The sequence below is a fragment of the Brassica napus genome, chromosome C1 (assembly GCF_020379485.1).
Source record: "Brassica napus cultivar Da-Ae chromosome C1, Da-Ae, whole genome shotgun sequence".
In the NCBI taxonomy this organism is placed as follows: domain Eukaryota; kingdom Viridiplantae; phylum Streptophyta; class Magnoliopsida; order Brassicales; family Brassicaceae; genus Brassica; species Brassica napus.
This window is the reverse complement of record NC_063444.1, coordinates 33,912,191-33,929,966: the sequence shown is the minus strand read 5'-3', so window position 1 is coordinate 33,929,966 and position 17,776 is coordinate 33,912,191. Positions and strand designations below refer to the sequence as shown.

The 17,776-nt window shown below is 33.1% G+C and overlaps 2 protein-coding genes and 1 long non-coding RNA gene across 3 annotated transcripts; 2 read left to right on the top strand and 1 right to left on the bottom strand.

Moving 5' to 3' along the window:
* The first annotated feature begins 792 nt into the window (after positions 1-792).
* Positions 793-4,380, top strand: LOC125580755. Its single transcript, XR_007318496.1, has 2 exons — positions 793-927; positions 2,799-4,380. It is a non-coding gene; the product is annotated as an uncharacterized LOC125580755 (long non-coding RNA).
* Positions 4,381-9,501: 5,121 nt separating this feature from the next.
* LOC125579953 lies at positions 9,502-9,912 on the top strand. The gene has a single exon (XM_048743873.1). It carries the CDS (start codon positions 9,502-9,504, stop codon positions 9,910-9,912), a length of 411 nt encoding a protein of 136 aa, XP_048599830.1.
* Positions 9,913-10,833: 921 nt separating this feature from the next.
* Positions 10,834-12,700, bottom strand: LOC106421443 (F-box protein At1g61340). Its single transcript, XM_013862288.3, has 4 exons — positions 12,542-12,700; positions 12,156-12,454; positions 11,388-11,462; positions 10,834-11,313 (listed from the first exon to the last, which is right to left on the bottom strand). The coding sequence occupies exons 2-4, from the start codon at positions 12,417-12,419 to the stop codon at positions 11,110-11,112; spliced, it is 543 nt and encodes a 180-aa protein (XP_013717742.1). The 5' UTR covers positions 12,420-12,454; positions 12,542-12,700; the 3' UTR covers positions 10,834-11,109.
* Between the last annotated feature and the right edge of the window lie 5,076 nt (positions 12,701-17,776).

The window sequence follows — 17,776 nt, the reverse complement described above, 5'->3', positions numbered from 1 at the left end:
CGTATTGTATATTTAACACAACAAATAAATGTGGAATATATTTTACCCCACGTTATGCTAGCAGTTGTCAATCAAGTAAATCATCGTTATTGCATGTTTACTTTTTTTATGATCCAAACAATAAAAAACATTAACTCATGGTTGCGCTCAGTTTTGTTTAAGTAATATTTTTTCACCTTTTTCACTTTTCATTTTCTCTCATTTCTATTTGTCATTTCTTTAATTTACTACTAAAATTACCAATCACCCTATTTCTATTTTATTTTTTTTATTTTTACTGTTTTACTTTGCTAAGTCACAATTTTTATGATATTTCTTTTTTATTATTTTTTCACCTGATTGGTTACCAAACTGTGAGATCCAGCCATCATTAAAGATTCTCTACCCATTCGCGTTTACTCTAAAATTATTTTATACTGAGAAATTTAATGGAAGAAGACAAACAACTGAACAAGACCAGAAGTGGAAAACAATATACGAAAACAAAAGTCATTTAGTGTGTGAATGTAGAGGCATTATAATGACAGTTGTACTGCATATTGGCTTTTCTGCCATGTGCTAGCCATTCACATTTTTTATGTTTCTAGAAATAAAAGCAGAAGACATGCACAATGTGGCATCTTTTTGTCTTTTTTTCTGCCTTCTGCAAGTGTTTTTACCACCATAGCTTTTGAGCTATTTGACCATTCCACAATTTTCTTAGCCAATAGATAATTATCAGTGAAATAAATTAATTTTAAAAACATTAATTCATCATCTATAAATAATCGGTTACTGGTTCAATATTCAGTCGTTCAAAAAAGTATTAGACAACAAATATAATACTCTCATGCTGTGTAGTGTGGCAGTTAGAAAAAACAAAGTATCGTAGTTTTCGGTTGTGATGTACTGATGTTGCATTTGCCTCATTACTTCTCTCAACATAAGGTTATATTATCTTGACTTTTATTTTATTAGATTGTATATAGTTATATACTTGCTACAAATTCAATAAAAAAGGCCAAACTTTAAAATTTTATCGTTTCAATCGTAAACCCCAAGAACTCAACCTCAGAATAAAATTTCATGTAAAATTTCTAATCTTTTGCTGGATGATTCTTCTTCATCTTATGAATCTGATTCATCAATGTCTTTTGAAAAGTTCCGTCAAGTTGATGAACTAAATAGTTCATCATCTAGTTCAGAGTCAAATAAAAATATATTCATGTCCTTAGAAAAGATCAAGAATTACAACTTGAAATCTTACATTCCATTTCAGATACTAACCTAAAACAAAAATTTCTTGGAAAAAATCATTTCTTCCATAAATGAAAAAGATGTAAAAAACACTGATAGTTCTCCAAAATCTCATAGTCCAACATCCTCCAAATCCTCATATGATCTTACCACTATTCTTAAAAAACAAAGAAATACATTTTGAGAACAACGATACAAGATCTTAGGATTGAAATCAAAGAAGTAAAAATGATCTGAAAATCGTTCTCAAATAAAAACAAAACAAGATTCTGAGTATTTTCACTCCATTAAATCTTCTATCAAAGGTTATCATTCTGAAGTACAAAAAAATGATTGCTTAGATACCAAAAATGAAAATCTTAAAGAAAAAATTCAGTTCCTAGATATGGCCCCTAATGATTTAATTTTTGTTTTGAGAGAAATAACCTCTCAAAAATATAATATTAGGGTCACCATTATTTTTTATGAAAATTAAAAAAGTGATACAATTTCATTATTCGGCACTGGTCCAGACCTAAATTGCATTAAGTTTGAGCTCATTCCAAAATGTTTTCATCTTGAAACTCGAGAAAAATTATATAACGCAAGTAACTTTAAACTTCGTATAACATTTAAAGTGGAGGATCAATTTTAAAAGAAAATATTTTTATTGAAATTGCATTTGTCCTTACAGACGATATATATCAAAATGTTATTTTGGGTACACCATTTATAAATTTTATTACACCATGTAAAGTTATGGATGATGCAATTTCTTTTTAAGAGAATCAAAATTTAAAGTTATCTTTTAAATTTCTTGAAACACCAAAGAAGCGAAGTTTAAATCTGATAAAAGCATGTTCGATACAAAAAACATTTTCTAATATTTATATAGATTGTCGAGTTAATTAAGAATGTGCTTGAAAGCATCAAGTATGTAAAAAATTAGAAGAAAAAATAAGTGGCAAAAAAAGTTACAGGGGTGCATTAATTGTAATTAACTTGAAAGCCCTCAAATATTAAAAAATTGAATGCTTATTCTCATGGTGTAGTATGGTATCACAAGTCAATAACCAGCGAAACAATTACATTCTGGAACACTTTTTGAGATATAATTACAAAGTCATTTCTATATTGAAGCACACTTTGATAAGAATAAAAGACCAAAACCCGTTAACTAAATTATCTAACACATTTACCTTATAACCTAAGAAAACTATTTTACTCCTCTTCTATATTTTTTATGATGCTATTTCAAGTTTTCATTTTCGTTCTTCTTGTTTCTATTTTTTCACTTGTACAATTTAGTTAAATACTACAAACTTATTCTTTCATATTAAAGTGAACCATGTATCCCTCACTTATCACCACTATCATTGCTCAATTTCACCTTCCCGATTGGACGGTTTAGATTTGGAGAGATGTAAACATTGATCCAACTCTTACGGTGAAGACGGGTATGATCTAACCACAAATCCAACCCTTCCAAAAGGCTAAGGGTGTTATTTCAATGAAAGCAAGATTAGAATTGTTGTTGGAAAAGAAATGATGATGGGTGACGAGGAGCATCTTGTTATTCTCAGGTTATGACCAAATAGAAAAAGAACGCATGATGAAGTGGTCATATTCATGTAAGATGGTGATGATGATGATAATGATGATGGTGATGATGATGATGATGATGATGGTGGTGATTCTGGTTTCAACGTTATAATAGAGATTTTTTCTTGACTGAAATTTTTAATTTGTACCCTAGTGGCTAAGGGAGGAAGAGTTAATCTAAGTGTGACAAAGTTTTTTTTTAATTATTATTAATGTGTCAATATCCATGGATGATGAATATTTTAAGTTGTTATTATTAATGTGTCAATGTCCATGGATGATGAATATTTTAAGTTGTTATTATTTTGTTTTTCACTTGTTGTGTATGAAAATATTTGGAAGGACCTTTAGATAGTTATTGGGACATGAAGTTTGTGATTCTTCTAAGTATCATTCACATTAATTAAGTGAGGGTCAAAAATAGATGTTTTCTCTGATTTTCAGTAGTATCTCTCTCGCTTGTCTAGATGTTGTTGATGATGAACTAGTATCTAGAGCTCGTGTTTCATGCTTGATTTTGTTTTTCCTTTCTTCTTCTAGTTAAAATTTCATATCACAAACCTTAAACACTTAAACACGATTTACAACTTAGAAGAAAATAACATTTAAAAAATTATACATTAACCTATATCTATGTCGTTGTCCACATGAACCTTTTGACTACATTTCTACATGTATCTGTCTACATATACCTTGTTTACATGTATGTCAGAAATCCTTATACATACTGAATTTTTCCAGACTAATATGTCAGTATCACTATTGTTCAAATCAACCTTCTCTCGTCTCCAAATTTTAGCAAACGAAAACCTCCTTTCATCCAAAATTTACCATCCACAATTTTATCGTCCATAATCTTATAGATAATATTCTTCCATCCACACATTTCTTACCTACTTAGTTTTTTAAAATTTTATTTCTCCTAATATACTTTTGTTGCTCTTTTCTTTAAACAAAATTTAAATAATTTTATATCCCTTGTAAGATCTTATTTAAATATGTGTCACATGTCATCATTTAAATCGAATCTAATATTCAAAATCGTACACATTGTCTCAACCATAATTCTCTCATCCATAATTTTTCAGTCGATGAAAACATTTCCATCAGAAAATATTTCTTTAACCATATCCACAAATAATATGTATAACTAAAATATGTCCACCCAATATCATAGCCACTCATAACTTTTTCACAGAAAAAAAAATAATTCTAAGTAAAATATATAAAAATAGATATCAAATTATAGAAAAAAAATAATGAATAATTTGAGGCAAACATTGTTTATAATTTATTGTATTAAAATAAAAATATAATATAATATGTAAAGGGACTAACAAAACTTTCTCCACTAACCAATATCTAATGAAGTGAACCTCAAATGAGAAAATTGTACACTTAATTCACACCATTAGATCTTCTTTCTCTTTACAAATCCAACATCCACTAAAATCCTACCTTCTTATACACCTAACATATTAATTCCCGAAACTTAACTAAAACAATATAGTCAAACATCTAACTAATTCCTAACTAAGCATTCTTCTACCACAAGGACATTTTCATCCACAAACAGCCTGGACAAAAGTTCGTAGATGCAAGTGTGTTGATTGAGGTGCGTGGATGAAGGGGCGTGGACGCATGAATATTGATCCAAATATGTGTGTATTTTCATAGTTACATTTGCATGGGCATATGCAATTTGGTTAAAACCATCATATGTGAAAAAAAGAAGAGGATAACATTGTACAAAGCAAGAATGTTAGTAAAGAAAAGCACATGATATTATAAAAGAATTGAGCTCTCTTTCATTTGAAAGTTATACATTCACAAGAAGAATTTGGAGATAATATACTAAAAACATAGATAATGAAGCAGATAATAAGAGGACTATGTGGGTTCGATGTTTTTGTAGATGTTCGAGGCATATTTGTTTGGAAGTCGTCAACGAAATGCCAAACATTTGATGAAGGATCGTGGATGTATGTGGCATGGATAAATGACTATCTAAAACACCCTAATCCAAAGCACACTCTTAACAACAGCCTAATCCAAAGCATACTCAACTAGAATCCAAAAACATAGTCGATAATTAGGGGTGCTTTTAGACTAATAGCATAAGTCTCTCACTTCACTGATGGCGTTAAAAATATAAAATACGAAAGAAAACTGAAAGTCGATTACAATAATTGAGGAAAGGAGACTTAAAGTAATGTGAAATTGCAAGGTCACAAGTCAGTAAGAGATAGACGAAAGGAGACTGAAGGGAATATGAAATTAGAAAGTTGATTATAGTGATAAGTTAGGAATTCATAGTTATTTTTGTTGTAGAAAATTTAGAGCAAATACTGAACATAAAAGTTCATTAGATTGAATGACTTGAAAAAAATAAAAAAATAATATAAACAAAAGTGGAAATGAAAAATATAGAATATGTGCGTAAGAAAAAAAGAGAATAATATGTTGATAATTTTGTTGAGTTAAAATAAATATATAAAATAGTCAGTGTCGGCTTTGATCCAGTGCTGAGAGTCGGCTTTGATCCAGTGCTGAGAGTGCATTTGCACTGACTGTGAAGATACAAATAATTATGATCATAGTTTACCGATTTAATATGAACTAGATTTTGATATGCGCGCCCGCGCGGATGTATTTTTTAAAAAATATGATGCTATTTATTTTTATGTCACTATTTAGGGTTGGGCAAAAAACTCAAATTCAAAGAATCAAACCGATCCCAATCCGAATAAGTAGTACCCAATCCGAACCGAATTTGATTAAATATCCAAATTATTCAGAATTTTGGTATTTGAAGAACTGAAACCTCTGGTCCGAACCGAAGTATTTTGGGTATCCAAAATAGATTTATGTACTTATATATATTAATTATTTTTAGATTTAATATATATAAAAATATCCAGAAAATATATGATACTTTTACGTTTGTTTAAATACTTGAAAATATATACAAATAATCAAACGTAAATATCTAAAATAGTTAAAATATACTCTAAACTTCAAAAATACTTAAATAATTATTAATTCTATATCCAAATATTTAAACCAAACTAATTTAAATTGGTTATCCAAATCCGAACCGAATCCTCAAAGATCTGAACCAAATACGAAATCCCAAACAGACCCGAAAACGAACTTGAACTCTCACCCCTAATCACTATTATATATCATATATGTGTCATCATAGGTTACAAAAACATAAGTTAACATATAATTAATCGTATTTTATACGTACCATCAAAGAAGTTTTCTTATGATTAATAATATTTTATACGTACAATCATATAAATAATCACATATATTATATTTTTAAATTTCAATGTGAAATATAAAAACCATAATTTAAGTTGGTGTTTGAAATTTGGCTTTGTATTGTATTTTTCTTATATATATTGAAAACATTTTTATAATGGTTATTAGAAAATATGTTAGTAAAAATCAAATTTTGAATATATGTATATTTTTGAATGAATTTTTGATATAAATTAATTTTAAATTATTATTTTGATTTGAATATATATATATCAAATAACATAAACTTATTACTTTTTAATATAATATAATGGACTTCCAATTTTTTTAATAGCATAAGCCAATTACTTTTTTTCCTAACTTACATCCATGTTTCCAAACATCACTATTTTTTTTAACTACTATCTATGTTGCCAAACTTTAAAATAAATGAAAAAAAATTAAAATCAGTACATGGCCCAACTATGACTTGAGCTGGGCCTAATGCATGGGTGGTCCTTATACTCCGGGGGCCCTAGGCGAAAAAAACTTATTTGTAAAGAGATAAAAAATCGGAGGCCTAATTATAATAAATTAAGAAATTGGACCAATGTCACGCTTTCAGCAATGGAGCACTCTAGGTTCTCGGATATGGCAGGTGAATCAGCAGCCATTAGAGAGTTTCAAAATATGGTCGCAGACTGTGATTTAGTTGATCTTGCACATTCAGGACCGCAATTTACTTGGACCAATAGTCAAGACAGCAATCCTATCAGCAAGAAATTGGATAGAGTTATGGGAAATAGCTGTTGGGTGTCTACTTTTGAGCAATCTAATGTTGTTTTTGAAGCAGGCGGAGTCTCAGATCATGTGAGAATGGTCACTCAGTTACATGATAGGGGGCTGGTGAAACCTAAACCGTTTAAGTTCTTTATTCATGTAACTCAACATCCTCAATTTTTGGAGATAGTTCAACGCGTCTGGAACTCGACAGCCCCGCTTTTCCACTCGCGTTCGGCTTTAAGAAGGTTTCATGATAAATTAAAGGCGCTGAAGCATGATCTGAGGAAACTGAATAGAGAAGCTTTTGGAGACCTCCCATCTAGGGTGAAGTCAGCCTTCGATGATCTCTGTGCCAAACAGAACACTGCGATGCAAAGTCCTAACTATGAGACTTTTGAGGCAGCCTCCGACGCCTGGGAACATTGGCATCACATATCAGAAATTGAAGAACAGCTGTTTTATCAGAAGTCTAGGGTGCAATGGTTGGACCTTGGGGACAGGAATACAAATTTCTACCATAAGTCCTGTAAGAGCAGATACTCCAGGAACGCGATACGGAGATTGATCACGTCAGATGGTAGAATTATCACGGAGTCGGTAGACATTAAGGAGGAAGCGGTGTCTTATTATGAGAATTTTCTCCAAGGCCAAGATATAGTAGAAAAGGAAGTGTCACAAGCTGAACTTGAGGAGATTTTGGACTATCGTTGCACTTGGAATGATGCTGCATCCTTGGTTGCTCCGGTGCAGGGTGAAGAAGTCAAAGCAGCTCTCTTCTCTATGCCTGCAAACAAGGCCTCTGGGCCAGATGGTTTCCCAATGGAGTTCTATAAAGCGGCATGGACAGTAGTGGGGAAAGATTTAATCACTGCTGTGCAATCCTTTTTCTTATACGGGTTGCTTCCTCGCACTATCAATGCTACCTTGTTGTCTCTGGTCCCTAAAACCACGGGTGCTGAGAAGTTGATCGATTTTTGACCGATCGCTTGCTGCAATGTAGTCTACAAGATAATTTCGAGGATTATGGCTCACAGACTCAAAGCTGTTCTTCCCCAAGCTATTGAACTGAACCAATGTGCATTTGTACAGGGTCGTCTCCTCCTTGAGAATGTGTTATTAGCCACTGAGCTGGTGAAAGATTACCATAAGCCTGCTGTCTCGTCAAGATCTGTAGTAAAGCTCGATATCTCAAAAGCTTTTGATACGGTGAAGTGGTCATTCGTTGAATCTACGCTCAGGGCAATGCACATCCCAGACCTCTTCATTACCTGGATCATGCGTTGCATAGATACTGCTACTTTTTCAGTCTCCATAAACGGCGAGCTGGAGGGGTTCTTTCCGAGCTCACGGGGCATAAGGCAAGGTTGTTCGCTATCTCCGTATCTTTATGTGATTGTTAGTAATGTGTTATCTAAACTGCTAAACAGAGCTGTGGAGAACCACAGTATAGGTTATCATCCTATGTGTTGTGCAGTTAACCTCACGCACTTGAGCTTCGCTGATGATATTGTTGTGTTCACTGATGGCTCACCGGCTTCACTCAATGGTACTCTCGCAGTGTTTCAAGAGTTTGCACGTATGTATGGGCTGCGAATCAATGTGGCAAAATCAACTGTATTTGCAGCGGGTAGAGGTGAACAGGAGCTGGAAGTGGCTGCAGGGGAAGCTGGTCTTACCGTCTCAGCTCTCCCAATAAAGTACCTTGGTCTGCCCCTCACTACAAAGACAATGACGCGCAATGACTACGATCCCCTGCTAGTGAAGATTCGGAACAGGTTACTAAGTTGGACTAGTAAATCTCTCTCCTTCGCTGGTCGTCTCCAGTTGATTAAGTCGGTCATTGCTAGCATTACCAACTTCTGGTGCTCAGCTTTTTGTCTACCACAAGCTTGTATTGATGAAATTGATAGTATGTGCTCAGCTTTCCTCTGGAGTGGTTCCCCTAATATCACCACTAGAGCGAAGGTTGCGTGGGAAGAGGTCTGCTGCCTCAAGAAGGAAGGAGGCTTAGGCGTACGGAAAATTAAAGAAGTGTCGCTGGTTTTCGCACTCAAATTGATATGGCGTCTCTTCACAGATTCAGAGTCGTTGTGGGGTAAGTAGGTGAAGCAAACATTACTGCGGGGAGTCTCCTTTTGGGACGTTAAGGAAGGCTCCACAGGATCCTGGGTATGGAAAAAGCTTCTCCAACTCCGACCTGTCGCGCAAAGGTTTCTCAAGATGGATATGCATGATGGGAAGTTGGTGAAATTTTGGACAGATATTTGGCACCCAATTGGCCGACTGATCGAGATCGTGGGGGACCGTGGGAGGCTGAAACTCGGCATAGCTACTAGCGCTTGTATTGCGGATGTCCTTGTGGAGAATGAGTGGAGGTTCAGACGTACTCGAGATACGACTGTTCAAAACATGATCGTCAATGTCCAAGAGTTAGGAGTTGTGCTGGAAACAAATGTACAAGATGAGGTACTTTGGAAAAGGAAGGACGATGAGTATGGAAGGGAATTCTCTGCTGCAGCGACATGAGAACAGATTAGATGCAAAAGGCCGGTGGTAGTCTGGAGTAAGCTTATTTGGTTTGCGCAAGGAGTTCCAAGGTATGCATTTATCGCTTGATTGGCAGTTAAAGATAGACTTTCAACAGGTAGCAAAATGCGAGCTTGGGGGCAGGTTCAATGCTGTGTGTTCTGTGGGGAGCCTGATGAAACTAGAAATCACTTGTTCTTTGCTTGTCCTTACTCGTACACGCTTTGGCTACAAGTGATTGGCACACTCTTGCGGCCTCCTCCATCGCCGGACTGGAATGAGATTGTAGCGCAAATCATGGCAAGGTCTGTGGGGAGTTTGCAGTCCATACTCTTGCGGCTAGCATTTCAGGTCTCTATCTATTATCTATGGAAAGAACGGAATGAGAGACGACATGGACAGCCTGCAAAGCCTGTTGCTCAGTTGGCGAAGTTCATTGAAAAGACTATAAGACAAAGGATCATGTCTACAAAGTACTATGAGAAGCAGAAACTCAAAGGACTAATGCAGTGTTGGTTTAGTGCAAGACAGCCATAGGAATAACTAGGTTTCATAGTTTGAGTTATGATAGAATCCTTTAGTTATTGCTATACATAAACATTCTTTTTCCTAATGATCAATAAATTTAACAATTCATCAAAAAAAAAATATAAATTAAGAAATTGGGAGTAATTTATTAATGATTTTTTTGCTGATTTTTTTTTTTTAAAAAATAGGGGCTCTAGGCGGTCGTTTCATCCAGCTTCTCTTAGGACCGCCCCTGGCCTGATGATAGTTCATTTAAGGAGTTTTTATTCTTTTTTTCTTGAGAAAGATGTTACATGTTAAAAGTGTATTTTTATGTTGTAAATTCAAAAGGAAAATGTGAGTGTAAATATTTCAGAAAAAGAATCTGAAGAAATGGATAAACTGATACGTTTCCTCACGATGGAAAATAAAGGATCGATAACAAGAGATGAAGCTTGATGAAAAATTGAAACTGGACACCTTTTAAGGCTCAGAAAGACCGCAGCCCATTTACATAACAAAAATAAGAAGTGGCTACTTTTTTTTGTCAGCAAACAAGTGACCACAGATGTAATCCTTGACACAAATATCTCATAAATTATACGAACATTGGTAGTTATGTAAATACCCGAGTTCCGACAAGTTTCAGAGTCTCTATCGTTTCAAAACAAATAAGCATTTTCATTCCTTGTGAACATTCCTCGTTAATTAACTTTTCATTTTTCGATACCATCGTTTAGTTGAAGCCATGTTTGATGAAAGACGATAGCTTAGATCAGGTCATATATAAGCCAATGGTTATTAAATGTCACTCAAATTACAGTCAGTGGTTATATATAAGCCAATGGTAATTATATGTCACTCAAATTACAGTCATCGATTCCAAAAGAAAATCGAGATGAACAAAAACGGATAATCACTTATAAAATGAAATTAAAGAACACAAAACAATGATGAAATAAAATATTTCATATCTTATTAGTTCATTTAATAAATAAATCCAAATAAACTATATTTACATTACATAACACACAAAAGTTTTAATCCCATTATCTACCACCTTCTAAACAAGCTTGCCTTTCCAAGACTCTATCGCTCTTTTTATCTAACAAGAATTTACAGAGACTTATCCAAACCAAAACATAAGAACATAACTTAAAACTCCTTTTTCTTCAATCAAGGATCATGAAGAAACAAAGTCGATAGCCTCTAACCAAGTTGTTTGATTCAGTTGAATAGAGCCACTGAGACTCCAGAGTTGTCCTCGTTGCGGTTTATCCGCCTATACCTTTTCTGCAATGGGGCTGCTGGAGCTTCGATCTTGTCCTCGCCAAAATCAAACGGTTTGTCTAAACCGTATCTGCCAAGTTGGAAAACCAAAGTTTTCCGAGGTGTACTATACGCGAAATGTGACTGCTTCGCTATTAATGTCTGTAATAACAAAACCAGTCAGATCAACAGAATGGAATATCATGGATTCTACTAATGGTCCCAATTTTACTTACTGCTTCTCTTATAGTCTTTGACACATGAAACAGTTGTTTCAAGTCTTCATGCTCGACCCCACAGATAATCTTCACCTGTAATAGTATCCAAAAATCTGTCGGTAAGTCTTATACCATGAAATGGTCAAAGTTTGTTTTCAAACCAAATATACATAGTAATAAAAGTTTTCCGAATATGGAAAGTATAAATTTAACCCTCAGAGAACGAGATAGCTTTTGACTTTCAGCTTAATCTATAACTTTCATTTAACATAAATCCCAACCAACTAACCAAAAAAATTAATAGAACCCACATATCATAAAGGGATAACAACCAGTTATTAATGAAATTAAACACTTCATCCACAAACAATAGTTTGATTTTTAGCTCAATCAAATTAAATGAGGTGAAATAACATGAAATCTCAACAAACTAACAGAAACAAAAAATCACCCAAAACAAATTGATGAGATTAAACAGAATCATGGCCAATACGATTTTGGATCCTTTTTTTTTTTGGTGAACTACGATTTTGAATCTTAAAACAATAAAAAGGTTTTAACTTTCAGCTCAATCAAATAAATACTCAGTAAATCTAGACGAAATCTCAACTAACTAATAAAACCCATGAAATAAAATGTGATCAAATTAACAAAACTTTCTCATTTTCAATACGATTTTGAATCTCAGAACAACAAAAAGGGTTAATATTTAAGCTCAGTTAAACTAATTAAACCAACCCAGAAATCAGCGAAAGACTAAAAGAGAGATTTAGAGATGAAACTAACCAGAATATCTAGAGGAAGATCTTCAAGCTCTCGGCTTTGACCACCTGTACCCAAAGTTTTATCACAGAGCTTCTTCGATGAGATTGTTCCAACAGGTGAAGTGAAAACCGAATCTCTAGTCTCTGAAATGAGAACCCTCTTCCTCCCGAAACCTCTCTTGTACTGAACCAACTCTAACTCTATTCCTAATCCTCCTTCTTCCACACCACGACGTTGCTTCAAGTTCGACTTCTGGGTAACTATTCTCTTCTTCCCCAATGCCATTTTTTTTTGCTAAATCGATTCTTACTTCACAGTATCTGCACCAGAAAACAATTGAAAAAACTCAGATATTTTTTTAATTTAAGAGACTCCAAAAACAGGGTATTTAAAGAAAAGAAGCGAACCTATAGACAGAGAGATTATTCAGAGAAAACCGAAAATTCAAAGATCTGTTAATAAGTATATACTCTAAATGTCTCCAAGTATGTTTGATGAAGAAAGAGCTGAGAAAAATGAGTGATTTTTCTTTTTCGAGTTGTGAGTTGTGACAAGAGATTACCTCACCTGTCTCTACTTATATGGTAAAGATATTATCTTTTTTTTTTTGTTTTTTACTTTTTAAGTCAAATTAATTTATTTTCTAGAACGAGAAAACGCCCGAAACTTCCTTGGCCAAAATATCTTTCATTTTTAATTTTAAATTTATTTACCCTTCGTTCTCCCTCCTCCTTTCTTCTGGTAAGCAAAAGACGGCCCAAAAACTAGCCGTTGGGAAAACACGTGGTGTACCCTGAGTCAGAATAGGAATCAACGTGCTGAGGTGGCGACAAGCTGTTCGTTTGTCGGTTTGGTCTCACACGGCTTGGTTCTTAGGATTCCACCAGCACCAGAGGAAATCTTTAGCGTCTCTGACACAGTCCCCTTTCTTTAATGCCTAATCTAAACATTTATCAGTTATCACCGACCAAATGATTCATAGGATTAAGTTTTTTTCCTTCAATTTTTTTTGTTGATCTTTTTTTTGTCAACAATTTTTTTTGTTGATTACTCCTCTCTTTCATCCAAATAATGTTTATTATTGAATTTTTTGTGCAATTTATTGGAACTTAAGTTCTAAAAAAAGTATTATATGGAACCTGATTTTATTATGTCATTTATAACATTATGAAGTTCACAAAGATAAAAGAGAAAAAAATATATGCATACATCATTATTATGTATCTCTTCCTTTTTTATTTAACAATCATCTTCTTGAGTAACAAATATGCATGCCATTAATTGAGAATTTCACTAACATGTTAACTATCTTTTGTTGCATCTCTTCGATCCAAGGAAAAGTTTGTTTTTACTATTGGAAGTTTAAGTGGCATATAACTAATGAACAGTTTAAGGATTTGCTAAAACAGATTGGGCAATGTTTTTTTCCTGAATAAGACATTAACTATTAATAAATAATATAAAATACTCCTATAACAAAAATAAGTATGATTTTTGTGCCACTTATTGATAATCAATATCCAAAGATATGCATATACAGTAGAACCTCTATAAAATAATAACGTTGGGACTTTAAAATTTTATTAATTTATAGAGATATTAATTTACAAAATTTTATTTACTTAGATTTACTATTTTAAGATATATTTATTCTAAGAGAAGAAAAATATTTGATTTTAGTGCATAGACAATAATTGCTATTTTTATAAAAAAATTTGCATTTATATTAATTTTATTATATTATTTGGTGTATATAATATATATTTCATAGAACTTAAATGTAGTTTAAGATATAATATTACTAAATCTCATCAAAAATATATTAAGTGTTAAGAAAATATAAAGATAATTCCATTGTGAATATAAAACAAATAATATAATAATAGTTTCTTACTTATATAAAATATATATTAATATAAATTATTAATTTGTAATTTTAATGGGACCATATATTTACATATAATTTTCTAAAATATTATTATCTTATTATTTTATGGATTTGTTTCAAATTTTGAACCGGTCCAAATTGGGACTGGCAAAATTTATTAATTTATAAAAATTATTAATTTATCGAGGTTCTACTGTATTAACATCATTCTATCATACTCTCTCTTTCCCCCCCCCCCCTAATTTATTGGAAACATACATTAGTTAAGAATCTTACTAAAAAATCAACTACTTTTAAGTCTATCTCTTTAATTAATTGAAATATTTTTTTATGGGAAAATCTTCGAAAAATATCTAAGAGATGTTATTTTGACTAAAAGAGCAAGACCAAAAAAAATTTTAGGTAAATATAATTTGAAATCTTAAATTTTAAATCTTAAACCATATTTCTCAAACTCCACCATCAAATCTAAATCTTTAATTTAGATTAGTTAACCGTGGAAATATAAGTGTTTTTATCATTTTAGTAAAATATATTTAGGTCATTTTGATCCTTATGAACTATTTTGTAATAAAAACTTTGTATTGCTTTCATATGATATTTTTCCTCTTCTATTACAATGAAATTCAAAATTGAAACATAGATAATTACACATTTTCCTGATTTTTGTTTATATAAAAATTATATTTTGGTCAAAGTATTTTAAAGGAAATGAAATATATAATTTATTATTTATGCTAAAAAGAAAAAAATATTATTTTGGTAACACGTTTTCAGACTCAGTGATATTAATCTAACACACTTTCAATTTCGAGACATTTTGGTTTTCAATAAAGTTTTATATAGTCTTCTATAAAACTCTATCCACATTTCTTCTTTCTTTGCTTTATGTGTTTTTTTGTTTTTTTCTTCCATCCCAGATCGGAACATGCATTCTTTATATCCCAAATTCTGATTTTTTTTTTCTCTTTTTGCCAACTCAACTTCATCTTCTACCACCATATATTTGTTTCTTACTCTTTCAACCAGTTGGATTTCTCTTTACAAACTCGGCACCTTTAATGGATGAAGACATTGAGTTCAGATATTTGTATTCCAACATTCTTCGGCAGTTCTTCAGCATTCCTCCCACTCCGCTTCCGCCGTCTATCATTCAGTTAATCTCAACCTCCAGTCACATGATCAAGAAGAGCCAGAAGCTAATTCAGTTTCAATACTTAAGGTTTTCGACAATGAGACCTACAAATTATTCAGCACTCTTTTAACATGTGATAGTGGGGAGAAAGAAAATGATACAAATTAACCTAGATTTTTGAAAAACCTAATGCTGATTCTACACATACAATTCTTGATCTTTTTGTGTTGGCCTCAAAATCGAAAAAAATGACTATTGTTTTAGATATGCAATGAGGATAGACAAAGAAAGAGACAAGGATGAGGAAACTTCGATGAGAATTTACTTACCGAAAACAAGGAATGAGAGAGAAGAGATGACCGCTACATAGAGAAAACTATTGGAGAAAAGGTAGGTATCAGGTGTTTTCTATATTTTCTGCTTATTTTTTTTTTTTAACACAAACTTTCATTAAAACATAACTTTAGACTCCATTATTCATAGGAGTCATTACAATAGATTCATCCCGCAGAGGTAGGGGCGGATGTACATAGGTGACTACGGGGGCACGTGCCCCCTACTACTTTAAAAGAAAATTTATATGTGTATTAATTAAATATAATTATGTAATTGGTCGAGAAACAAAGCTTTATATTTTCAACTTAAACAATCCGTAACACATTATTATATGACATAAATCTATTATAGCCCAAAATAAATATAAGTTCAGTTTTAAAAAGCCCAAACAAAAGCCAAAGGAAATAATAATGGAAGTTGAAATTTACCTAATTACACTACACCCACGTTTTTCATTGTCTTCTCCCTAATCACAAAAATCTAAACTCCGCAGACAAAAAGATTGTGGCTAACAAATTCAAGAGAGAAACTAAAAGGTAAAAATTTTACCGTAAAACTAAATGAAATTTTGATTTGTGTGATTTATTATAGTAATGTACTAATTTTTTTTCATAAAAATTTTTAGTGGAAAAATATTTCAAACCTAGAAAAAAATTTGCATTTACGTATGCAAACTCCGAAGATGATTTGTCTTCTCCAAAAAAAAAAGAAAGACCCTAGAGATGATTTAAAGAATTTATCTAGTGATTCTGGAAATAGGAAAAAAATAAATGGATTATGAAATTTCCTAAGATAAATTTGTAAGGAATTTTTTTGTAATGAAACTTTTTTTTATTTTAAATGAGTTGATTAGAATTTTGTGCCTCTGATTAATAATAGTTCTACATCCGCCACTGGAGGTAGCTTCTCTGTTTTTGAAGACATGTTTTTGAAGACGAGGTTGTTTCTTGCTAACCATAAGGACCATATGATGAATCCCTAGGATACTCCAGTCTGATTTTGGTTGGATCGAACAAGGACATATGATAAATGGTTTATTTTGGGATGGATAGATATGAATGGCAGTTTCTGGATAGATAAAAGGATCGACAGGTTACACTAAGGTTACGAAATGGCCTCAGATTCACCACTCTCTTGTTCTGGATATGACACACCGGCCAACAGGAGAGGTTGCTGATTTGCTTTGGGATTACACACCTCCACAATCAGGTTGTTCATAAGAACAATGAATCATCAAATAAGAGAAGAAATAGTTTTTATCAAAATGATGATTGAAAATTCAGAATGAGTTTCACAAACTCTAAATAGAAAACAAGGAAAGACAAGAAAATAAGTAGAAGTGTTGCATGAGAAGAATAGAAAACATAAACTCAGACAAAGACATAACTAAACTAGTTGTTGTAGGAGACAAATGAGTAAATAAAGGTGGTTGAGGAGGTAGTGGCTTGGTCAAGAAGCTCTTCTTCATTTTCCAGATTCTGAATAAGGCCAACAATCTTCTCAATTAGCTTATTGGACTTAGATTTCGTAATAGGCCCATCAGAGATTGCAAATGGGTCTTCTTTCTGAACATTGGGTTCATCCACATAATCGCATCCACGGGTTTTCATCCACTCGGGTTCATCGACAGAATCGCATCCACGGGTTTTCATCCACTCGGGTTCAACAACAGAATCACATCCACGAGGTTGCATCCACGAGTATGCTTCCACCGGTTCGATCAGGATTGCATCACCATAGGATCCGCGGAGCCACCTGGCCTGTGACAATATCCGAAGGCGAGACATACTATATCACAGAGCATACTCCAACAAGTAGATAAATCTAGAAATATTCTAGCATCAACATCAATAGCAAAGGGAGCAAGCTTCCATACCTTTTGTGCTAGATCGAAATAGAGGAATAGATGATTGATAGATTCAGTGTTATTGCAACTTTTGCAGGTAGTAAATGAGGTGATGTTTCTTGCTGCAATCTCCCACCGGGAGGGCTCCACTTAACACTTTCCATAGGAAAAGCTTAATTTCCAGGGCTGTATGCAGTTCCCAAATGTCGTCATTCCAATTAGAAGAGTCCACTAGGTCTTCTATTCTCGGTTGGTTCTGTGTTGGCCAAAGTTGTTCGATACCCAGATTTTGTGTTGTACTCCCTTGACTCGGTACCCAACCAAACTAGGTTATACCCGGAACCCCAGATCTTCTCGGTTTTAATATCAAAATCCTCTCCTCTTCATGAGGGAGAAAACACTGGATCGCCTCTCTGTCCTAGTCTGATCAGTCCAGT